Source organism: Balaenoptera physalus, assembly GCF_965194825.1.
Source record: "Balaenoptera physalus genome assembly, chromosome: X".
Classification (NCBI taxonomy): domain Eukaryota; kingdom Metazoa; phylum Chordata; class Mammalia; order Artiodactyla; family Balaenopteridae; genus Balaenoptera; species Balaenoptera physalus.
In genome coordinates this window covers 10460952-10485439 of record NC_138903.1, presented here as the reverse complement: position 1 = coordinate 10485439, position 24488 = coordinate 10460952, and the positions used below count along the sequence as shown (strand labels likewise).

The window sequence follows — 24488 nt, the reverse complement described above, 5'->3', positions numbered from 1 at the left end:
GCCCTACTCAGCAAACGCCTCCTCATCTCAGTAAGGGGCGTCTAGGACAGCCAAGGAGACATTCAGCTCTCTGAGTCCCATACCTGATGATGCCCAGAGGAGTGACCCAAAGAGAAATAATCCTCCCAGCTCAGGGCTACCAGGTTGAGCTTTGGCAAGGCCATTGCTAATGTGAACTGTCGGGTGTCCACATAGTTATCCCGGCTCTGGACACAGAGAACTTACAAAGCTCTAATCATTGTCCAGTTGACAATGGACAGAGAAACAGATTGTACACGTCTCAATGAGTGGCCTCTGAACTTTAAACCTTGCCATGGCCACCTTAGAGAGAGCTGAAACAAGATGCAAAGAAAGCAAGCCTTAATATCAATCCTCGAACTTGGAGATCATCTCTTAACTAACTGAGATTAAAATGGGCCACTCATCTTGGTTTCTGCCATATTTTTCTCCTTCATGACAAAAAAAAATCTTGATGATGAAGAAATTCATTTCCTCAAACTAGACCACTCATAGGGAAACAATATTATAGGCCGAGATCAAAGGCTTTGCATTGCGAACCTCAACCAGGCAGATTCAGTCACTGAGAACAAATATTAAAGTGAATCCAAATTCCTTGGAAAAGATGCAGTCAGTGCCTTTGTGCAAATTAAAGTTACAAGTGAGGTGACTGAAAAAAAAATGACCTTGTGAAAGGTGAATGTACTGGAAGCTAATTTCTCTAAGAGGATAGCCAAGTTCCTCCTTAGGGGTGAGCTTCTCCTTAGTTTGGGAAATACCTTAATAGAACTTGTGATTATGTAAAGCTCAGCTTCAAGGCTCATTCTCTGAAGAGGTTAAGAGAAAGAAGAGGCAAAACCTGCTCTGCGGGAGAAGGTAACAAGTACACGCATTATTCTCCTAATAGAAACTGAAGTTTGACCTGGAAGTTGGAGAAGAGAGTTGGGGAAAGAGATGACCCCAGAAAATGAGGGGAGGCTAGACTCAGAGTCTAAGGGGAAAGAGGCCCAAAATAGATTCCTGGTGATGGGGGAGAGGTGATGTATTATTTTAAAAGAAATTATTAGTGTCCATCGACAGATGAATGGATAAAGAAGATGTGCTATTAAACAATGGAATATTACTCAGCCATAAAAAAGAACGAATTTTGCCATTTGCAGCAATATGGATGGACTTGGAGGGCGAAGTAAGTCAGAGAAAGACAAATAATGTATGATATCACTCATATGTGGAATCTAAAAAATACAACAAACTAGTAAATATCACAATAAAGAAGCAGTCTCGCAGATGTAGAGAACAAACTAGTGGTTGCCAGTGTGTGGGGGGAGGGGCAATATAGGGGTGGGGAATTGGGAGGTACAAACTATTGGGCATAAGACAGGCTACAAGGATGTACTGTACAACACGGGGAATATAGTCAATATTTTGTAATAACTGTAAATGGAGTGTAAACTTTAAAAATTGTATAAAAAATAAAAAAGAAATTAAAAAAAAAAGAAACTATTAGTGAAAACCAAAAATGCTTCATAAAAAGTCAAGAAGGTAAGGAGGTTACACAAACTAATACAGATCTCTGAGTCCAAATGCAGTGCCTGCCACACAAAAATGTAAAACCAACAACTGCTTGAGCTGACGTTACAAGTGAAGCAGGCCCGGAAGTGTGTGACTTTCAAGAAGTTATTTAACCTCAACTGTATGATCCTTAAGACGGGACACTAATTTTTATAGTGTTATTTAGAGGATTAAGTGAGGTAATAATATGTCAAGGGCTGAAAACAATAGCCGGCATTTATATAAACATTCACTTTAGCAAGTAAGTACTAGTCATTGGAGGAGGTGTACTAGAGCCGTCATTGTGTGTCTTTCCCCTGGGCTCCGTGGGAGCAGGCGCTGTATCATCCAACCTCATAGCACAGCTGGCGCAAACAGGTGCACAATAAATATTTGCTAAATTGAACTGAAAGAATTAGAACTGTCAGGTAATAACCCCAAGGGCCAAAACACCTCTTCTAGCACCCTACTTATATAAAAATTGGCTTATTTATCAATGTATAGAGTTCTGCAAATACCATACCTATTTAAACAGAGCAGGAGAAAGAGGCTTAATAACTTAGACGATGCAGAAACTTGCCTCATTTCCCAAGAGTGTATGCCTTTTTATAAAAAGTACACATTCAGAATGAGGGTACAGGGCATTCAAGTCTTGCCTTTGCACTTGACCGTCAGACCCGCTGCTTTGTCAGTGTGAGGAACGCTGCACATCTCAGCCACTGAGGCAGATCCTTGAGGGGGAGATGACTTCCAGCGCCAGAGAGAGAGAGAGTAGTCTAGCCCTGACAAGAGGAGGAGCGGGGGAGAAGGAGAGACAAGGGGTAGGGAGAGGAGAGGACAGAAGGGCTGGCTTGAGGCAATGCTATTTGCATGCAAATCGAATAACTAGGTTGACACTAGTTAATTCATACTTCTAAACCAGTTTAATGCAGAACTTGTTCTCTCCCTGAAATAAGAAAATAAGATAAAAGATCGAGGATAAAGCTTACTGTCAAACTTACTTTCCAGTGTAAGGTAGATACTAATGATACGTCAGTAACATTTTGCGATTTAAAGGGCAAGAGAGGTAAGGACCCTTTCCAGGATCTCCTGATAAAAGCATATGATTGCACAGGATAGAAAAGGGATCTTTCAAAGGGAAAAGATAATGAAGAACCACAGATTTTGGTTGTACCTTACACACATTGGAAAAGACTACCCATTATCTAAGGACCCAGGGAAACCTGTTCATCGTCTATAACTGATGCATATATGTTCTCGAAAGTGGACGTTATCATGGTTTTCAACCCTAAACTAAAACAATTTGAAGATTACCACAACAATAAAAAGTTACATACCTGAATGTTTCTTCCAGCAAGGGGCATGCATGCCTTCTATGTAAATTACGTGGACTGTCCCAAAGACTCCCCAGTTTTAATTAAATTTCACCCCCAATCACATTTCAGTCAGATGGCTTGTTAAAGCATAGAAAGGGAGAATCATGATTGTAATCTGTGGTCGAAAAAGTTATGTTTACACATTTACTCTGCTTGACATCACAGACCACACAGGGTCACGAAAGGTAAATCCCAATTTTGCATAAATTATAAGGTATAACTCTACCCATTTGTAGCTGAGATTTTAAATCTGACAAGTGGAAGTACAACCCAGGTTATATGGCATCCTTTGACACATCTCTTTCTGCTTAACTTGAAGGAATAAGGACTTGTTTTGTTGGCCTGTTACGTCTAAAGCTACCTTTGCTGAGGATCATAATTCCTTTTTCATAAACATAGGCTAATTTCACTTACCTTTTATCTTGGCCACGCCTCTGTAACTATGAATCCAAAAAAGAAACACGGCCTAGTGGCTGCCTTCTTATAAAAACACTCTAAATTCAACAAATTCTCAATGTGGCATAGGTAATGAATCATATGTGCCTACAAAATTTCAAGCACATAATTGCCTGTCCATAATAATTTTTGAAAATCGGCCCATTTCTAGAGTTTGTGCATATGGCTCATAAAATGTGTCACTTTTTCTATGATTCATAGACTTTATTCCAATTTTAAAGCAAACAGATGTTTATCTTTAAATGGGGTAGAAAATATAATGCTTTAAAAACTTTTGGTACATTTATTATGGTTAAAAATGGCAAACATCTGTAGGATGAGAAAAAATATAGAAAAAGTATACTAGACTGCCTTAGTCCTATGGGAAACCACAAATTAAGGGCTGACAAGTTGCAGGTATTTAAATGTCTGGCTACGCTGTGTTCCAAATAAAATAGGAAGCTTAAGCGGGATGATATTTACTCTGTCCATATGTTGCTTTCAGACTGCAAGGGCATCTTGCTTCCTCATGCAGTATTTTAAGAGCAAACCCTTCAAGAAGAATAAAAAATATAGTGGGCTTATTAGTGGATTTCATTTTTATACTATAAATGTTAAATTATGTCACTAAGCAATTTTAAAATTCTATTTTTAAAGAAAGCCAGAAAAAAAAATGACTTTCAGGATTCTCAATTAACTCCCAAACCCAAGATCCTAAGTTTCAAGATTAGTTGCAATCCAAGTGTGGGTAAAATAAGTAAATTACAATTTATCTATCTGTTTCCTAAAAGAAAATGAATTCCAATATAAATATTAAAATGACCTTGAAAGCTCTGCATTTAATCTTATTTCCAGCAAATATTCACATTTCATCTATTTATTGTGTGCCCAATGAGCACGTGTGATCAACTCACTTATTTCTTTAGATTTAATGGGGCTAATGTTTCTATATATTGGCTGCTTTGAAAATCAGGAAAATAAAATTTTAGCATAAAGAATTTAAACTTTTTTTCCCCAAATAAAAGTTTTATGTTAAATACCAAAATGCCAACCTTTCAGGTCTTTCATATATATATATATACATATATATATATATATATATATATATATATATATATATATATATATATATATGAAGCAGTGTGACCTTGGACACAGCATCTCAGCTACCTGGGCCTCAGCTTCTTCATATGAAATGAGGGAAGTCATAGGTTGGTCCCATCCATATATATAGATTGTTTCGGAGGTGAAATTAATTTACCCATTTACTCTCCTTGTACATATTCATGGGTGTTTAGAAAGTGACATCCCAAGGAAAGTTCTGCAGCATTCCACTGACCACTGGTGAAAATCCACTGTTCACCAATGGTGCATGGGCCACAGTGGAGCCCCAACAAGTTGACCCTAAAAAGATTATTCTCTGTGACGCTCGGACTTTCCATACCAAGAGTTTCTAAAGCCTCTTCTCAGCAGTGTTTTCTCCACTGCAAGCTTCCTTCAGTTTGCCTGCTCTCTGAATTATCTAGCTCACTAGATTATCCTCCCAATTATGCACTATCCCCTCAGAATTAAGAATTTTTTAGAAAGTCGTTTTTCTAGCTTTTCCACCTACTAGCTGCTAACCTGCATGAACTATGGATAATAAAAGTGTTCTCTTACTTGCGTTTGGGGGCATCAGTTCAATTGAAAGTATTCATGATATAATTATAGGATGGGACCAACCTACAACTTGCCTCATTTCATAAGAAGAAACTGAGGCCCAGGTAGCTGAGGTGCTGTGTCCAAAGTCACACTGCTTGAATTCAGTTCTTGATTCCTAGTTGAATGTGCGTTTAATTAATAACAGTGAATGTATTCTTGAGTGTTTACTAAGTTCCAGGCGCTTGTAGTAACTATTCTGCATGAATCACGCCATGCAATCCTCACAGCAACGCTGTGAAAAGGTTTATTAACTCCATTTTACAAATAAAGAACCTGAGGCTGTGTAGATGGAACTGCTTTACAATTAGATGGGGAAAAGCTCTATTTTTAACCCCGAGGATGCTGAATGTCTGCTTTTTGACTCTTGACCAAGATAAGGGCAGTGGGATTTATGATATATATTTTTATGGTTAGAATTCCCCTCTCCCATCAGTTTCTTTACTGATGATTTGCAACTACCCTAATTGGTTTGACAACCCTGGTGGGATTTAGGACCAAGTGAACTGAGGAGTGCCCTGCACTGAAAGCTACCCAGAACTCCCCGCAGGCCAAGATCCCTCACACAGATCTTGGCCTTCAAGACAATGACTCAGCCCGGCCCTGTGTCTCCAGGAAAAGGTCCCTGGAGAGTTGAGTTGTTGGAATGGCTCTCAGACTCCAATGCTTGCCCACATATGCTTTCTCTTGCTGTACCATAAACTTTGCCTTTAAACAAAAGCCTCATGTGAGTATTTTCTGGGTAGTTCATGAATATTTTCAGATATCCAAACTTGGAAAAGCAATACAGAGGCTTATAGAGATGAGGTGCCCACCTAGAGATCACAAAGCTTCTACATGGCTGTGACTAGGATAGAACCTGGCTGAGATCTCATGGCCGCCACTTCCACCTGTGAATGCTATAGCCTTGCGTGAGGACACCCGACAGAAAGAGCAAAGATGTGCTCTCTGGAAAGGTCTGTGCCACAAATGAACTTATCTATGAAGGAGAAATAGACTCGCAGACACAGAGAACAGGCTGTGGTTGCCAAGGGGGAGGGGGTGATGGGGGAGGGATGGAGTGGGAGTTTGGGGTTAGCAGATGCAAACTAGTATATATAGAATGGATAAACAACAAGGTCCTACTGTAGAGCACAATATCTTGTGATAAACCATAATGGAAAAGAATATAGGAAAGAATGTATGTATATGTATAACTGAATCACCTGCTGTAAGCAGAAATTAACACAACATTTGCAAACCAACTATAGTTCAATAAATAAAATAAGGGTCTGTGCCAGAATAAGGACACCATTATCTAGCTCATCCACCCAAAGGGGATAACATTTTCCAATTCTAGTTACTTTGTTGCTGTATAACAAATCATCTTAAAATAGAGTGGCTTAAAACAACAACTTATGTATTGCATCTCTTTACTTAGCTCACAACTCTGCAGGTTGGCCATTGGACTGGGCCCAGCTGGGCAGTTCTTCTGGTATCAGCTGAGCTCACTCAAGCATCTGCAGTCAAACTGGGTTGGCTAGGACTGGTGATCTAAGGTGGCCTCAACTGGGATGGCTCTCGTCTATCACTTGTGGCCTATCATCTCCCAGCAGTGCAGCCCTGGCTTGTTCTCATGGGAGCTGGGCAGTGCTCTAAGACAAAGAGAAAAGAAGTGTGCAAGGCCTCTTAAGCATACTGGGCTCAGACAGGTGAATCATCACTGCACCTGAATTCCACTGGCCAAAGCAAGGCACAAGCCTACCCCAGATTTAAGGGGAGGAGAAATAGATGTCAACCTATTGATGGGAGGAGCTGAAAAGTCCCAGTGCAACCAACATCGACAAAGGCAAAGATGGAGAAACAGAACTAATTTTGTAATCAATCTACGGTATTCACAAAGGTGCGGAACGTACGGTAGGAACACTGGTCTAGATGTACCCTTTTTCTCTCCAGAAAATGATGAAATATCCAAATGAAACTGTAAATCAGATCCTCTACAGTACCTTCCTCTCAGGAGGTAAGATTACAGAGTTGATTCTCTGGCTGACCCAGACTTACTCCCTCTGGCAACCTTTATTACGGTCAATTGAATCAACTGCAAATTTGTATACTGCATACAGCACGCAGGAAATAAGCAAATGGAAAATAGAGTTCAAGATTTGAAAACTTAATATTTTAATCTTGGCATAATATAAAGTGACTTTCTTATAGGAGTAAATGAATTTGGTTTGATCAGACTGGGAAGATTTTCGGAGGCCACCATTACTCACAAAACTCAGCAAATGCCAGCTCTCTTCCTCACAAAGGACAGTCATATTACCAGCCCGACTTGTGATGAGCCAGTCAGGGCAATCAGCTACAGAAATTAAGTTATTTGGTGATGACTTTTAAAAGTATACCATGGACCACATAATGAAAACTAAGCAATAGCCACATTCTAATTTGAAAGAAGGTTCCTAAACTAGGAAAGTCATTTTGTTTCCCAATCCGCAATATATAGAGGACATTATGAAGGACATTTCAGTTCGGAATGCCAGGCAGACAATATATAGTTGTCTCTCCTCCCACTTGAGATTACTTAAAGTGAATATAAATGAGAAAAAGGACTAAGAACTGGTTCTAACGGAAAGAACAGGAAAGAGGATGGATCGGCAGCTACGACAGGGCAAGTGTGCAGAGGATGAAGGGCTGAGGGAAAAGCAGGGCCTGCAAAAGCAGGGTAGGGATGCCGTGGCGTTTACTGTGCTTCCCAAACTTTTCATTTCATGACTCACATGGAAAATAACATTATTTTGCCTTACTGGATAAACAGAGAATGCTCAAGGCTAAAGGCCAAAGTCCTGGGCCTTTAGGTGCCCTAAAATCACCAGGCAGGCATTGATTTCTCAGCCTTCCTGTGACTCAGTGGTTCTCAGCCCAGGGCAATTTTGCCCCTCAAAGCACAATTAGCAATGTCTGGAGATATCTGTGACCATCACACCTACGGGGGGAAGGAAGCGGGGATTACTAGCACTGAAAGAGGAGAGGCCAGGGATGCCACTCAGCACCTTATAATCTGCAGGACTGCCCCCATGACAAAGAACAATCTGTCCCCAAATGCTAGCAGTGCCGAGGCTGAGAAGCCCTGTACTGGTCCATCTGCAGCCCACCACTGAGTCTCCGCACAGAGGCCGGGAAGCTCAGGTACAGTCAGAGGGGTCTAGAATGGAGGGGAAAATTGATGTGACTGGAAAAAACGGCAAAGTTTGGGACTCAGAAATGCCAGGTACAGAATTGGGTGGCACAAGCCCTGGACAGAACATACAAGGAATAGTTTAAACATCTCTACGTGAAATAATTCGCCCAACCCACTCCCTCACGTAGAAGTGCCCAGAGCCATTATTTTTCCAGGACAAGAGACGGGGAGATTTTTCCCTAAGGAAATGGAATAAACCATCTGAGAAGATCTAGGGCAGAAAGTGGCAGTTGCTGGTGCCCCAGATAAAGGTCTCCATATCTGAGCATTTAGAAGTCCACAGTGAAACAGCTTGCCACTACCCCTCAGCCTAGAAGCAAGCCAGTCAAAGTACCTGTTCATTTCAGAGCTTCCTAGGAGCTACTTCTTACCCCTCTTTGAAGAGCAGCGCAGGCCAGTGCTCCTCCAACGAGACAGAGCATAGGAATCTCCTGGACATCCGGTTAAAATGTAGACTCGCATTCAGTAGGTCTGATGTGGGACCTGAGATTCTGCCTCTCTAAAGAACTCCAGGGAGTGCTCCTGTTCCTAGTGTGCGAGGGTCCTCCTTCTTTGAATAACAAGGGTTTGAAGAGGTTGGCGAACAACTGCTGGGCCAAACCCAGCCCAAAGCCAGTTGTGTAACATGTTTTATTGGACACAGCCATATCCGTTTGTTCACATGTTATCTATGGCTGCTTTGGTGATACAGCAGAGTTCAGTAGTTGGGACAGAGGCCATCAGGCCTGCAGTGCAGCCATTGGAAGTGCTACAATTCCAGAGCTGTAATGCCAAACTTTCAATAATACGACCACTTCCCATGAATCCAATTAAGTACCCAAGTAACTCTAATAATGCGCCTGGATCACAATTCCTGTAAAAGGCCAGGTAGCAAATATTTTTGGCTTTGTGTGCAACATGGCCGCTGTTAGCATTCCCTTCTAAGGGAAAACTGCCTGTAAGTGAGATTGAATGAATCAGTGTAGACAGGTTTCACTCTCCAAGAATTAGAAAATTCACACTACGTCTTCTGTATTCATTCAACAACATTTGATTAAAAAAATACAAAATAGTATATGAAACTGTGACATAATACATTACAACAAATAGTATTTTTCCAGAACAGAAAAAGGAAAACAGGTTGGAATAATTTAAACTACTTTCCTCGGGCTTCCCTGGTGGCGCAGTGGTTAAGAATCCGCCTGTCAGTGCAGGGGACACGGGTTCGAGCCCTGGTCCGGGAAGTTCCCACATGCCGCGGAGCAACTAAGCCCGTGTGCCACAACTACTGAGCCTGCACTCTACAGCCCGTGAACCACAACTACTGAAGCCCGCGTGCCTAGAGCCCGTGCTCCGCAACAAGAGAAGCCACCGCGATGAGAAGCCCGCGCACCGCAGCAAAGAGTAGCCCCGCTCGCTGCAACTAGAGAAAGCCCGTGCGCAGCAACAAAGACCCAATGCAGCCAAAAATAAATAAATTAAATAAATAAATTTAAAAAAAACAAAACAAACCTTCGCTCTTCTAGCATATTTTAACATGTGTCTTGGGTGAGGGAAACATCATAGAAATAAAAAGCAACCCAATGGAACTTACATTAAAGCGCTTATAGCTTTAACAAAGCATCAAACAAAACTGTTTTCTGTCCTCGCAGAATTTTATTGAATCTGTAGAACTTTCCTTGTCATGAAAATGTTATAAGACCATAAAACATCAGCTTGTGCTTGGTAAAAGTATATTATGAAAAAAAAGTCCATATCCATTATCTTAATTAGAAAATTTAATAGTAATAGCAACTGCTTTCTAAATGTATTGAGTAAGGAGAAGGTAATTAATTTGCATTCATCAACATATCTTTTTATGAACATAGACTCAGGTCAGTAAAAAGAGAAGTAAAATAATCTGGGAACTTACTATTTGAGAACATAAAGCACTCAATTTATTATTGATAAGCCAAAATACAAGAAAATTAGGAAAATTTCACTGTGACATGTTTATTTTCAAACTGCTTTTAGTTAAGTGGCAGTTTCTATTTCATAATGCATTAAAATGACAATTTCTCTTCATAATGCACTAAAATTATGCTAAAAATTTTAACTGTTTTCCTTGAGAACAATTAATAAACACAAGCAAAATGTATCATTTTGTCAAGCTCAGGAAATGCCTTTTTCATGTTGTGAGGCCCACCTATTAGGGCAGAGGCTATGGTTTGAATGAAGAATTAGGTGAAGAACAAATTATCACATGCTAATTTACTGGTCCTGGGCAGCCTTCAACGACTTGATTAATTTTAGACATAATTTGACAATAAAGGGCGTATTTTGAAGTAAGAGTCAGGAAAGAATATGTTATGACTAAATTCAGTTGCCTGGGGAAATGTTACACAGCTTGAACTACACATTATCAGGCGGCAAAGATAAAGTTAGTGAAAGCGAGGCTCCTGCCCAGCCTCAAAAGTGAAAGATAGATCTTTGTTGTCTCTTCCTGTCTACTTTGGAGAAATGAAGGTAGGATTTTGCCTGGGAGAACTTGGAGAGGAAAGCAGCACAGGGCTTTACTCCAAAGGCAAGGCATGCAGATTCTTCCTTCTCTTTGTTGGCTCAACCCACCTGTGGCCATTTGCATGCCCATCAGTTATTTCCATCTCTCAAGACATGAGATGATGGAAGCTACACCAGGATTCCAACCAATGCATCCCTCCTCTTCCTTAACCAACTCATCTCCCCCAGAGGCTCAGCCTTGCTCTTAAAGGATGTGAACTCAGATGTATACAGATGGGGTTTACGTAAGCCCAACCCAACACTGTGGGACTCCAGTTGCCCTTGTTGCTAGAAAGGCCTTAAATTGGCTTCCATTTAGTTGCAGAGGCCCAGTTCCCAAACTTTAGACTCCTAAAGCAGAGTCAGGTGGGATCTCTCCCTGAGCATATTATTCCCCAAAAGTAACCCCTATGAAGAGGCAATTAAGACTCCAACGTCTCCTGGGCATATACCTGGACAAAACTATAATTCGAAAAGATACCTGTACCCCTATGTTCAAAGAAGCATTATTTACAATAGCCAAGACGTGGAAACAACCTAAATGTCCATCAACGCACGAATGGATAAAGAAGATGTGGTACATATACACAATGGAATGTTACTAAGCCGTAAAAAAAGAATGAAATAATGCCATTTGTAGCAACATGGATGGACCTAGAGATTATCATACTAAGCAAAGTAAGTCAGAAAGAGAAAGACAAATACCCTATGATATCACTTCCACGTGGAATCTAAAATATGACACAAATGAACATATCTATGAAACAGACTCACAGACATAGAGAACAGACTTGTGATTGCCAAGGAAGGGGTGGAGGGAAGGATTGGGAGGTTGGGATTAGCAGATGCAAACTATTATATATAGGATGGATAAACAACAAGGGCCTACCGTAGAGCACAGGGAACTATATTCAATATCGTGTGATAAGCCAGAATGGAAAAGAATATGAAGAATATATATGTGTATAACTGAGTCACTTTGCTGTACAGCAGAAATGAACACAACACTGTACATCAACTATACTTCAATAAAATTTTTTTAGAAAAAGACTCCAGCATAACGAGGAAGCAGTGAGCAAGCCACATGCTGGGTCTGGCTGAGAGGAGGTCAAAGAAGTGACATGAGTAAAGACCAGCCTCCTCCTCCAGAGGCTGCCTCCACAGCCACAGCCTGGCTGCCCATGCCTTCTAAGGGGGCTCGGGCCTGGCTCTTTCCACCACAGACCTCATCTTGCTAACCATCCTACTATCCATGAGCCACTAAAGGCTGAGTCTTTACTCCTGCTGGTTTGCCAACCTGGACACAGTACTACGAACAGCCCCAAGCCTTGCCAGCTCCAGGCTCCCTCTATCCCCCGGGCACCCTCCCCAACCTGTTACATTTGGTTCTCAGTGCCGGAGTCTGCTGGCTTGACCACACGCTTCTGATAGAGTTGGCCCAGGTGACAATGGTATTTGCTTCCACAGCCAAGGCTACTTCTACCTCCCCTGAATCATCCCACTCAGAATGGGGGCACCCAATTCTGCTTAGTATTCTAACCCCCAGGCTGCCCTAAACTTGCTACCATCGACTAGGGCTCTGCTAATAAAATACTGACTGTGACCCACAGTTAAAAATAAATATTGCCTAGGAACCCACTTCAGACATGCATATATAAAACATTTATACCATATTTCATCAAATCTTAGATGCCATTGATTCTGAGACCCACCTTGATTTGAGATGTCAAAACACACAAAGATGTGCAACTTAATATTAACAAAATATGAAAACTAAAGTTTCGTGAAGCAATACTCACGCCACTACATACAACGCACTCTGATATTTTTCTGTCCTGATTCTGCTGTGATGAACTATACTGACTGATTAACCAGCTGCATGGTCTAAAGTTGTAACTGGAAAATACAGAAGGTCCCTTACAGGCTTATACACAGGCGCAGGCTTCCCATCACACCTCTGTTGAACTCCCAACTCAAATCACTGCCTACAGGACCCTGAACGACCTGGGTCCTGTACCTCCCAAACTTGCCCCACCACCTCTGTGCCTGCCCACAAGGCCCCTGCCAGGCTGTTCTGAAAGTCCCCTGAACACACGGAGCACCTTCACCCACCTCAGGGTGTCCTCTCTTGAAATGCCCTTCCTGAGTTACTCCTATTGTTTGCTCGCTTCGTGTACCATCTCTGAAGTGCTCCCAGTCCCCTAATACCCTTCGGTCACTTTATATCGCATCACCTCATTTCAATGTTGGGAGATAATTCACGGGTTTCTGCATGTCTTCAGGGTCAAGGGCACTAAGAGCTTTGTCCACAGATGTTGGGATAGCAACCACCCTTGGAAGCTAGAGATTGCATAGCCCTGAGTCACAGCCTTGTTTCCTGACCAGGAGAGTAAATAGAGAGCTCCCTCGTCCTCATCTCCCCTGCACTCCGAGACAGTAAAGGATCACAAAGTCTCCCTTCCTCCCTAGAGAAGACCTGCTTACACTCACTTCAGGCTAGCAGCATGAAGAGAATCACTCTTGGAAGGGACATAGATGGGGAGGTGTGCTAGCAGTTCTAAGGTGGGATTTTCCTAAGATTGGTGTTTCCAAGCTGTGACGCAATTCCACCGTGTGCCCAGCATCTACTCAGGGACCCACCCTGCACATCACCTGCTACAACTTAGAGGCAAGGGAACCAAGGTGAACTGCCTGATCAATATAGGCTCACTGTTTGCGTACAGATGAATTTATGCAAGTATAGGGACTTCCCTGGTGGCGCAGTAGTTAAGAATCCACCTGCCAATGCAGGGCACACGGGTTCGAGCCCTGGTGTGGGAAGATCCCACATGCCGCGGAGCAACTAAGCCCGTGTGCCACAACTACTGAGCCTGCGCTCTAGACCCCGCGAGCCACAACTACTGAGCCTGCATGCCACAACTACTGAAGCCCACGTGCTTAGAGCCCGTGCTCCACAACAAGAGAAGCCACCGCAATGAGAAGCCCGCGCGCCACAACGAAGAGTAGCCCCTGCTTGCTGCAACTAGAGAAAGCCCGCGCACAGCAACAAAAACCCAATGCAGCCAAAAATAAAAATAAATAAATTTATGCAAGTGTAGAAGGCCAGCCTAGCAGCTCCATTGCTGTTTAGGGGCTGCTTGGTGCTTGTTTACAGCATTAACCACATCTGGACTTATCCCATCCTCTGCTTATTGCCAGACTCCCCCAACTAGATTGTAAGCCTCATGAGGACAGAGATCAGGTAATAATAGTCATAATTAATATAAATGTATACTTCTAACCACTAAGTTTATGATTTATAAACTGTACAATTCACTCCTTTGTCCAGATATGCCCTGCTACAGAAACTCTTAGCCATCTTATAAGTGGTCAAAAGGTCTCATTTTATAAAAATGTGTTCTATAGAACATATGTTGCTTGACACATTTATTATCTCAAAGTCTTGCTTGAAGTAACAAATGCTTATAGTTAAGAGATGCTTATGGAGAGATACACCATGTTCTTGGATTGGAAGAATCAACATTGTGAAAATGACTATACTACCCAAAGCAATCTACAGATTCAATGCAATCCCTATCAAACTACCACTGGCATTTTTCACAGAACTAGAACAAAAAATTTCACAATTTGTATGGAAACACAAAAGACCCCAAATAGCCAAAGCAATCTTGAGAAAGAAAAACGGAGCTGGAGGAATCAGGCTCCCGGACTTCAGACTATACTACAAAGCTAGAGTAATCAAGACAGTATGGTACTGGCACAGAAACAGAAACATAGATCAATGGAACAGGATAGAAAGCCCAGAGATAAACCCACACACATATGGTTACCCTATCTTTGATAAAGAAGGCAAGAATATACAATGGAGAAAAGACAGCCTCTTCAATAAGTGGTGCTGGGAAAACTGGACAGCTACATGTAAAAGAATGAAATTAGAACACTCCCAAACACCATACACAAAAATAAACTCAAAATGGATTAAAGACCTAAATGTAAGGCCAGACACTGTCAAACTCTTAGAGGAAAACATAGGCAGAACACTCTATGACATACATCACAGCAAGATCCTTTTTGACCCACCTCCTAGAGAAATGGAAATAAAAACAAAAATAAACAAATGGGACCTAATGAAACTTAAAAGCTTTTGCACAGCAAAGTAAACCATAAACAAGACGAAAAGACAACCCTCAGAATGGGAGAAAATATTTGCAAATGAAACAACGGACAAAGGATTAATCTCCAAAATTTACAAGCAGCTCATGCAGCTCAATATCAAAAAAACAAACAACCCAATCCAAAAATGGGCAGAAGACCTAAATGGACATTTCTCCAAAGAGGATATACAGATTGCCAACAAACGCATGAAAGAATGCTCAACATCATTAATCATTAGAGAAATGCAAATCAAAACTACAATGAGATATCATCTCACACCCGTCAGAATGGCCATCATCACAAAATCTACAAACAATAAATGCTGGAGAGGGTGTGGAGAAAAGGGAACCCTCTTGCACTATTGGTGGGAATGTAAATTGATACAGCCACTAAGGAGAACAGTATGGAGGTTCCTTAAAAAACTAAAAATAGAACTACCATACGACCCAGCAATCCCACTACTGGGCACATACCCTGAGAAAACCATAATTCAAAAAAGAGTCATGTACCACAATGTTCATTGCAGCTCTATTTACAATAGCCAGGACATGGAAGCAACCTAAGTGTCCATCGACAGATGAATAGATAAAGAAGATGTGGCACATATATACAATGGAATATTACTCAGCCATAAGAAGAAAAGAAATTGAGTTATTTGTAGTGAGGTGGATGGACCTAGAGTCTGTCATACAGAGTGAAGTAAGTCAGAAAGAGAAAAACAAATACCGTATGCTAACACATATATATGGAATCAAAAAAAAAATGGTCATGAAGAACCTAGGGGCAAGACGGGAATAAAGACGCAGACCTACTAGAGAATGCACCTGAGGATATGGGGAGGGGGACGGGTGCGCTGGGACAAAGTGAGAGAGTGGTAGTGTATACATGGACATATATGCACTGCCAAGTGTAGAATAGATAGCTAGTGGGAAGCAGTCGCATAGCACAGGGAGATCAGCTCGGTGCTTTGTGACCAGCTAGAGGGGTGGGATAGGGAGGGTGGGAGGGAGAGAGACGCAAGAGGGAAGAGATATGGGAACATATGTATATGTATAACTGATGCACTTTGTTATAAAGCAGAAACTAACACACCATTGTAAAGCAATTATACTCCAATAAAAATGTTTTAAAAAAAGAGATGCTTATAGTTAAAGCATCAAAACAATAAACTCAATTAACTAGAGTTCTTGGTGAATAAACATGGCTTAGCCATGGTTCCGGAATATTTCTGATAATATAAAAATTTTTTTCTGCTGCCTTAAAAGGTATACATAGAGAAGTGAATCTTGTTTGATAATTGAGTGCCTCGCTTCCCCTCAGGGTCATTGCCATGAATATTAAACATGATTACATTGTACAGAGATTCTCTGTTGGTATTTAGTCTGGAAATTAAAATTATTAATAAACTACTAATAAGGGGTTTTTTCCATCATTTTATTCTTTCCAGGTACTATTAAGTTGGGTACACTCCTATTTTCCTCGTCTTGCAGCTAATCAAGGTTTTGAAGTACCTCTTTTAAAAGCCTTCTAAATGAAATAAACAGCAGAATCACATGGTAAATCAAACCATTTAGAAAACATACTGCTGGTTATCACCTTACCCTATAAAACACTGGTGGAATTAATTCCTAACTGCTGTGTAGATTACATTACCTACCTGGGGTCCTGGTTTAATTTTAAAAAGCAAAACGTCCATTTCTCAATGGATCTATTTGCATTTATGTCATTCCAAGCAAAATATAATAATAAAGTTTGAAGGAGTTTTCCTCAAGGCAGGAACAGTGATTTGGTCCTGTGTTTTACTACAAGCACCTGCTGACGGTGTTTGCATTCTGGGAGGATGGAGATGCAGGCGGCGTTATCACTGCCTTGAGGTGGGGGAAAGCAGCGATGGGAAGGTTCAGCCTGGGGAACCAGGAACCTTGAGATCCAGTTCTCAGTTGCTCCTACCTTGCTGCATGGCCTTGAAGAAGTCCCCTGTCCTCTTTTTTGCCTCATTTCCCTCATTTGGAAAATGAGAACAGTACCTGGCTGTGTGAATTAACTAATCAATCATTTTAAATGGCTAAAAGTGCTTTAGACTCGCAAGCCATTTTATAGGATGTAAACTGCTATCTTCCAAATACTCCATATGTGTGACTCTATTAAGCTAAAAAGAACACCAGTGGTTTCGCTTTATAAATTCCAGAGGCAAATGCTGATAAAGGGTCTATAAACAGTGTTTACAAAGACAGCCATGCACGGAACTGCAAAATAAAATTATGTGGCCAACATTCAGAAATAGGATTATTACTGAAATAATCCTCAGTTCCTAAACCATGTAGGAAAAGAAAATCCACCATGGCAAAACTTCTAGAACTTCAGATCATCTTCCATTGACATTTGAATAGAAGATAACTACCAGGAGAGTTGCCAATAGATTTTCTTTGTTCAGTGATAAAAATAGGCACCAGTGGGCCAAGGAAAGCACTGAAAACAGAGACAATAGAAGCCCTTGGGTTTTACATTTCACCCAAGTCTCTCCAAATGATTGGTTCTCCAATCAAGGCACTTTTGCAGCACCGATCTCATTTCTTCTTGCCATAGCCCTGAGGACATTTAAGGTTCGGCTATGGGTTGCTATTCCCAAGCCCGTCCTCTTCCTACTACATGTGGGGACAGCTCGCCTCAAGCAATACTTAGCCAGACGTGCAGGCAAGAAGGGTTGCTGTGAAGCTACTTGGGGGCAGCTCCAGCTGCAGAGAAACTCCTTCCCATCAGGAGTGTCCAGCACCAGAAGGCAGTGGTTCTCAAACTTGGCTGCACAAAAGATTCCTGGTGTCCAGGCCCCAATCCATACTAATTACAGCAGAATCCCAGGCGGGTCCAGGCAGCAGTATTTGTTAAAACTCTCAACACTATACAGTGCACAGCCGCATCTGAGAACCAGTGCTGTAAGGCATTCCCAAAGCTGTTACTGACTGAAGACAGGGCAGGAGACACCTCTTTCCCACTGTTGCCTTAATGCCTACACCAAGGGTCCACAAACTTTGCCTGTAAAAGGCCAGAGAGTAAGTACTTTTGGCTTTGCAGGACCTTCTGTTGAAACCACTCAACTCTGCATTTGCCACACAAAAGCAGTCTTAGATAATATGTAAATGGACACGGGGCCAGATTGGGCACTTGAGCCTTACTCTGCTGACCCCTGACCTAGATGGTGCTCAATTATCTATGTGTCTCATGGTGCTAGTATGTTATATACATCATGAAACACACAAATGAAAATTTTCAATGGACAAAGTAAATGTATGGTTAACTGTGTGTTTGATTATTAATAGTACAGAATGTGCTCCTGTGGAACCATTCCTGTTAATATTTTTTACAGAGAGCAATTTGTTTTAATATGCTTAATTAATTTTGAAAATCTTGGTTTCACACACTATGATACAGCAATCTGAAGGTCTGGCTCGAAGTTCACTGCTAAACTGGGATCGGCGGCTCTCAGACTGAAAGAAAAACTTCACAGGGATATGTTGACCCAAATGTTGACTGGCTAAGTTTTCCAACCCATGAATCTCAGTTTGCAACCCACTCACACCAACCAGGGAATCATTTTTGTTGAACCTGTGACAGTAAATGTCCACCTTCCATGGCAACGATCAGTTGTCCCGGAAACTAATGGGAATGTGTCAATTTTCACATTTTTAATACATGAGTTCAGAGCCCACCAAAACCTTAACTCTGGAAGCTTTTTAAGCAGGTTAGAAAACTCTGTTTCCAAGAATTTTAAGCATTCAGCTATGAGTGATGATAGGTAACACTCATCTTTTTCAGCAACAATATATTCACTTAAGAATATATAACAATGGAAACACTGACAAACGTCCATTCGCAAAATGGTCCTGAATTTTAAAACATGTTTCTCTTGAAAAGCAGTTAACTGCTTGTTCAGTGTTTAAATTTTTATTTTGAAATAACAAAGTATGTTTATGTCTCAAAAAGATCTATTAGACAGCATACTATTAACATCCTCTTGTCATATCTGAAAAGGATTTTTGTAACATATAAAGAATATTTTTAATTTTGACAACACCTTTAAGAAGTGTTTTGCCATGAGATAAGTGTTTTGCCTCTACATACATCAAGATGTTCACATCCAGGTCCCATCTCATTACCAAGGACGGTAAAGAGTCTACTGTTTGAAGGTATGTTTTAAATAAGCTAGGCACAGTACTGATGTCCTACAGGATGTCACCGACAACATGTTGCAAAACACTGAGAGCCAAAAAAAAAAGAGAAAGAAAAAGAAGGAGCAAGAGTACAGGTGACAACTCCTCCATGTTATAAAACTTTCACACTTCCCTCCAGATACATGATCGCACATGAAGTGTGGTCACACGCTATACACCAAAATGAGCATTCTGACATCAATCTGTACATTGTATGGTACAAAAGTTTCATATTTTTTTTTAAGATAAAAAGCAAATATCAAGCTCCACACCTGGATCAGCATGGTGCACCCGCCAGTGCTTTGGAGACCGGTGCCCCAGAAGGCAGGGTTAAAGGGCCTGGGAAGGATGGTCAGCACACAGAAAGCGCGCCAGCACCCTCTGTTCTACACCACTGGCCAACAGTGCACATCAACCAGAAAGCTTCTCAGCCTCTAGGACTCTAAGGCACCCACTACATCAGTCAGTCAGGACAGTGAAAGGAAAGCCAGCTCTCATTTGGCCTCTGCTCTAACAAGGCAGTTTATGCTTTGGGGAAACTTACTTTAACACTTGGTAATTAACCAGTCATCGCATTCTCACCCCAAATAACTCAGACTTTTCCAGAAAAGACAGTCAAAAGAGACCCCGAAAATTATAATTTTTAAGTCATCTGTCATTCACCTAAACATTCTTGACAATTTCCCCTATGTTCTTACTAGAACAAAATAGCATGAAGAAAATATGTTTCATATCAGCGACAAGACAATAAGTCTTTGCCACTTACTTTCAATACAATTTACGCAGTCATCAAAGACCTTAAAATTCAAATGGCTTCTATATTCAGATCTTAAAATGGCAATAGGAAGTTCATTAAATCAGAACTAAACACTCTTCATTGAATATAAATTTCAACGATTTTCATAACATTGAAAAATGCTAAACCATGCATGCCATTTTCAATGATGATCCCCGTAACTATAAATGATTTTTACTTCAAAATCAGACAGTGTGATCACTGCATTCTAGCAGGTATATTCCTGACTTTAAACCGACCTTTGTAATGTAAAAAAGAATGCCATAGAACCCTGGAGGATTTTTATGGTACTCATAATGCTGAAAGCAAGCACACCACACAGTGGATTTACCTGGATACCCTTGTGAAGGGATGCATTTCAGAAGAGGATCTAAAATAATGAGAAGAAAAGGAAAATGTGAAAAACATCAACAAAACTCATTATGTTTGATAAAAAATAAATAATATAATCAAGTTTTCAATTGAGTTTAATAAAACTTATTATGATTATATCAACTTGAAACACACAATGGTTTAGAATATTTTTAATTTTATCTTTCTCTCCAGAATTTAGATCATCCAATTACCACCCAAGATGTTGCTCTTTAAGAAACCTGGAGATGTACACGAATTATAACTATTCACCCATTTTAGGTGGGGCACAGACATGTAATGTTTAGGCTGTATTGCTGTCACTCAGGTTCACCAAGCCTGGCCTTGATATTTGGTTATTGCGGGAGTGGGACTTGAGAGGGTTTGTTTCTTCCTTCCTAGAAAACTTTCCCTCACTACTGTACCAGTTAAGAAAGTGTTTATATAGGAGTCAAACCCCATATATTTCAATGTATATAAAAGCACCACCACCTACCAACTGTGTTACCTTGGGTGAGGTAATGAAATTCTCTGTGCCAAGTTTTCTCCCTTGTAAACAGGAATGATAATGGTACCTACCTCTTTGAATCATTAAAAGAATTACATTTTAAAAATTCACCCAGTTTACTAAACCTGATTTGTCATTTAAGGTCTGTGTTTACCTTCAATACCACCCTTGTCCCGTCAGCTCCTTTGGCTAAGGAGAGCAGCATTTCACACTCAGCACAATTGGTATTTTGGGCCAGACAGTTCTTTGTAGTGGGAGCTGCCCTGTGCAATACAGGATGTTTAGAAGCATCCCTGGTCTCTATCCACTGCATGCCGATTGTTCCTCCCCCCCCCGCTCTCGTTTTGTGACAACCCAAAATGTCGCCAGACACTGCCAAATACTCCCTGAGGGGCAAAAGTACCACCCCGTTGAGAACCACTCACAGACACAAACGTTCTTTGGCCAAATCTTGTCTAAGTATCAAGCACACATGACAACATTTGGTTTGCTGGGGCCTAGTTCTCATTCTCATCTGTCCATCGTGAATTCCGCCTTAGGCCTTGCTCGGGCCTCTAATGTGGCTTACCTTACTTTACCCTGGAGAATCTGCGTATTTTTAATCCATGCCCTGCCCTTCTTATTCTCGGGACACCTAGAAATCCCCTAATGATCACCAGCTGGTTTTCACAGGTTGCTCACTGCCTCTTGGTCTTTCCTATGTTCCCTCCCACAAATCCACCAAGTTCAAGATATGTGATGATAGTGGTGGGATTCAGAACGCACTACCCAAAATAGGGCACGCTACTCAAAATAGGGCACCTTGGCATATTGGATATTTTAAGCTGAAGGAATCTGAGAAACAGCAGGTGCAAGAAGGACCCTCTGACCCCTCTCCCTCCTCCCCTAAGGCAGGTCATAAGACCCTCAAGGGAGAGGTGCCCTCCCCATACCCGAGGAAACAAACATCCTCATGTCCTAAGACCAAGGGTCACTGAGAGGAATATGAACACAGAGGCCTTGCTAAGTTTCCTCTAGTTGACTACCCACAGTTCACACTCTTTTGTCCTACCATGTTTTTCCACGACTTTCCACTCCTCAGCAAACCTAGTACAGTAGACCCCCTTATCCACAAGGGATATGATCCAAGAACCCAGTAGATGCCTGAAACCTTGTAGAACACAGAACCTTATACGTACTATGGTTTTCCCTATACATACATACTGATAATAAAGTTTAATTTATAAATTAGGCACAGAAAGAAACAGTAACTAATAATAAAATAGAAAATAACAGTATACTGTAATAAAAGTAATTTGAATGTGCTTTCTCTCTCTCTCTGTCTCTCAAAATATCACCGTACAAACTGAACGCCTTTTCCTTCCTAACTAAGCGCTTATGCACTGCGGCCGTTAACTTTTGTAGTTTGAGGTGAGACAGCAAAACCACCACAGATTTCTTTTTCCTTCTTCACAATGTCACGGGGAGAAGATGTGTTCTTACCAGAGGTCTGAGCTATCTGAGCATCTGATTTTTTTCTTTCCTTATTGAGTCGAGAACTTTCACCTTTTCACGTAAAGGAAGCACTTTAGGGCTTCTCTCTGGCATTTCCGAATCACCAGCATCACCCCTCTGGCACTTTGGGGCCAGGATTAAGTAAAATCAGGGCCTCTTGAACACAGCACTGCGACAGTGACGGCTGATAACCTCTGCCACTACGTGACTACTGCGCGGGACTCGCCGGACAAAGGGACGAGAAACAGAGCTGATACCGCGAGATTTCATCACGCGAGATTCCACCACGCGAGATTCCACCACGCGAGATTTCATCACTACGCAGAACGGCACGCACTCTAAAACTTATGAATTGTTTATTTCTGGAATTTTCCGTTTAATATTTTCCGGTCTCGGCTGACCACAGGTAGGTAAAACCACGGAAAGCAAAACCGATGATAAGGGGGAACAACTATTAAAATGCATATGTTTGGGACTTACCTAGTGGTCCAGTGGTAAAGAATCCGCCTTCTAATGCAGGGGACACGGGTTCAATCCCTGATTGGGGAACTAAGATCCCACATGCTTGCTGCGAGGCAACTAAGCCTGCGTGCCACAACTAGACAGAGAAAAACCCACACGCCACAACTAGAGAAGCCTGCACGCTGCAATGAAGACCCGAAGCAGCCAAAAAAATTTTTTGGAAAGAAAAAATGCATATGTTTAACTGTTTCTTTGAGTCTTCATTTCCTTAGGAAGGCAATCATGACAAGTAAAACATATTAAATAAATGTGTGTGCTTTTCTCTTGTTAATCTGTCTTTTGTCAGGCCCATTTTCAGGGCCCCAGCTGGAGAACCTGGGAGGACAGAAGGAGAAAGAATTTCTCCTCCCCTACAGTATGAGCCTGTCAGTGAAATGCTGTCATTTAGTTCATATTTGGAGACATACTGGCTCAAGTAAGTCAATGGATAATTATTACTACGTTCTTTTCAAAACAACAAAACAGAAGGTTAACCCGAAAACTTTTTATCAAAAAACCCCATTTGCTTGCAATATTAAAATGAAATGGGTTTTCCAGATTTCTCTTTGTAAGAAAATGAAATTCATTTTTAACAGTCTTGAGACAAATTTTCTGGCAAGCAAACTCAAAACATAATCACACAAGACATTAAATAGTATATTAGTCACTCGACACAAGTTAAATTTATAACTGTTAAATTGAGAAAGCCATAATCAGAGAAACTACTGAATATCTAAAGTAGTAACACCGTCTAATAAACATGACACGCAAAATGTTAGCTATAGAAATGGCTGATCCATGGTATTTACTCAATGCCTGCATATTAAGGATAAAGCTTTTTTTTTTTCCTTTAAGAATGCACTAATTGTGGTGCATTTGTGTTTCTTTAGGCAACCCAGCAGCTGTGGTTCCAAACATGAGCCTTTGAGAAATACATTTAAATGAATATTTATAAACTTTTCTCTAGCAATTATATTTAGCAATGGTAGCAGATGCCACTGCTTTCACAGTGTTAGCTGTGTCACTAATTAGAGTCCCTCTCTAATCATGCTGTCCCCAGTCACTTGTCTCCTAAGTGGACCACCACCACATTCATACGCCATAAGCACTCAATGTTCATAACCTCAGATTTTCCCAAAGCAACTATAGGCGCACTTGAAATTGACATTTTTATGTTCTGAGCATCCAACGGGACATTACCTCGAGTACCGCTGGGTAACTTCTACGTATCCTTCACAGCCTGCTTGCTCAGTGTAGGTTCCACAGACCACCAGGCCACTGCACAGAATCCTCAGCCTCACTCCCAAAACTGATTTAGAAGCTCTGGGAGGAAGAGTCTGGAAATGCATATTTTTGGCAAGATCTCCAGGTGATTCTTAGGTGCCCTAAAGTTTGCAAACCACAGCTTAAGACAATTTAGGCCCACCTTCTCCAGGAAGCCTGCTTGATAACTCCAAGCTGGTTTTGATGCCCATCTTTTGTATGTCCAAGGCACCCAGAGTTCTCTTATATCACTGCCCTTATTACCTCTGGTGGAACTGATTCAGTTATTTCCTCCCTCTTCACTCTAAACTTCTAGAAGAGAGTATCTCAGATTTACACATTTCTCCATGCCTAATTGATAGAAGGCAATCAATAATTAGTTCACTGAATAAACACTTGAAGCTTTCTGATACCGAGAGTT

At 41.2% G+C, this 24488-nt stretch overlaps 1 protein-coding gene and 1 long non-coding RNA gene across 4 annotated transcripts in view; one reads left to right on the top strand and one right to left on the bottom strand.

Moving 5' to 3' along the window:
* The window catches only part of FRMPD4 (FERM and PDZ domain containing 4), a 530997-nt gene that overhangs the window by 331797 nt on the left and 174712 nt on the right, over positions 1 to 24488 (bottom strand). For 2 of the 3 annotated variants that reach the window (XM_082446916.1, XM_082446919.1), the window contains exon 2: positions 20282 to 20320. The exons of the other annotated variant lie outside the window; for it this stretch is intronic. In XM_082446916.1, the coding sequence (XP_082303042.1) occupies positions 20282 to 20320 (39 nt within the window). The remainder of the gene's footprint in view (positions 1 to 20281; positions 20321 to 24488) is intronic. 3 annotated transcript variants of the gene reach the window in all.
* The window catches only part of LOC309652985, a 373352-nt gene that overhangs the window by 346485 nt on the left and 2379 nt on the right, over positions 1 to 24488 (top strand). The window lies entirely within an intron of this gene.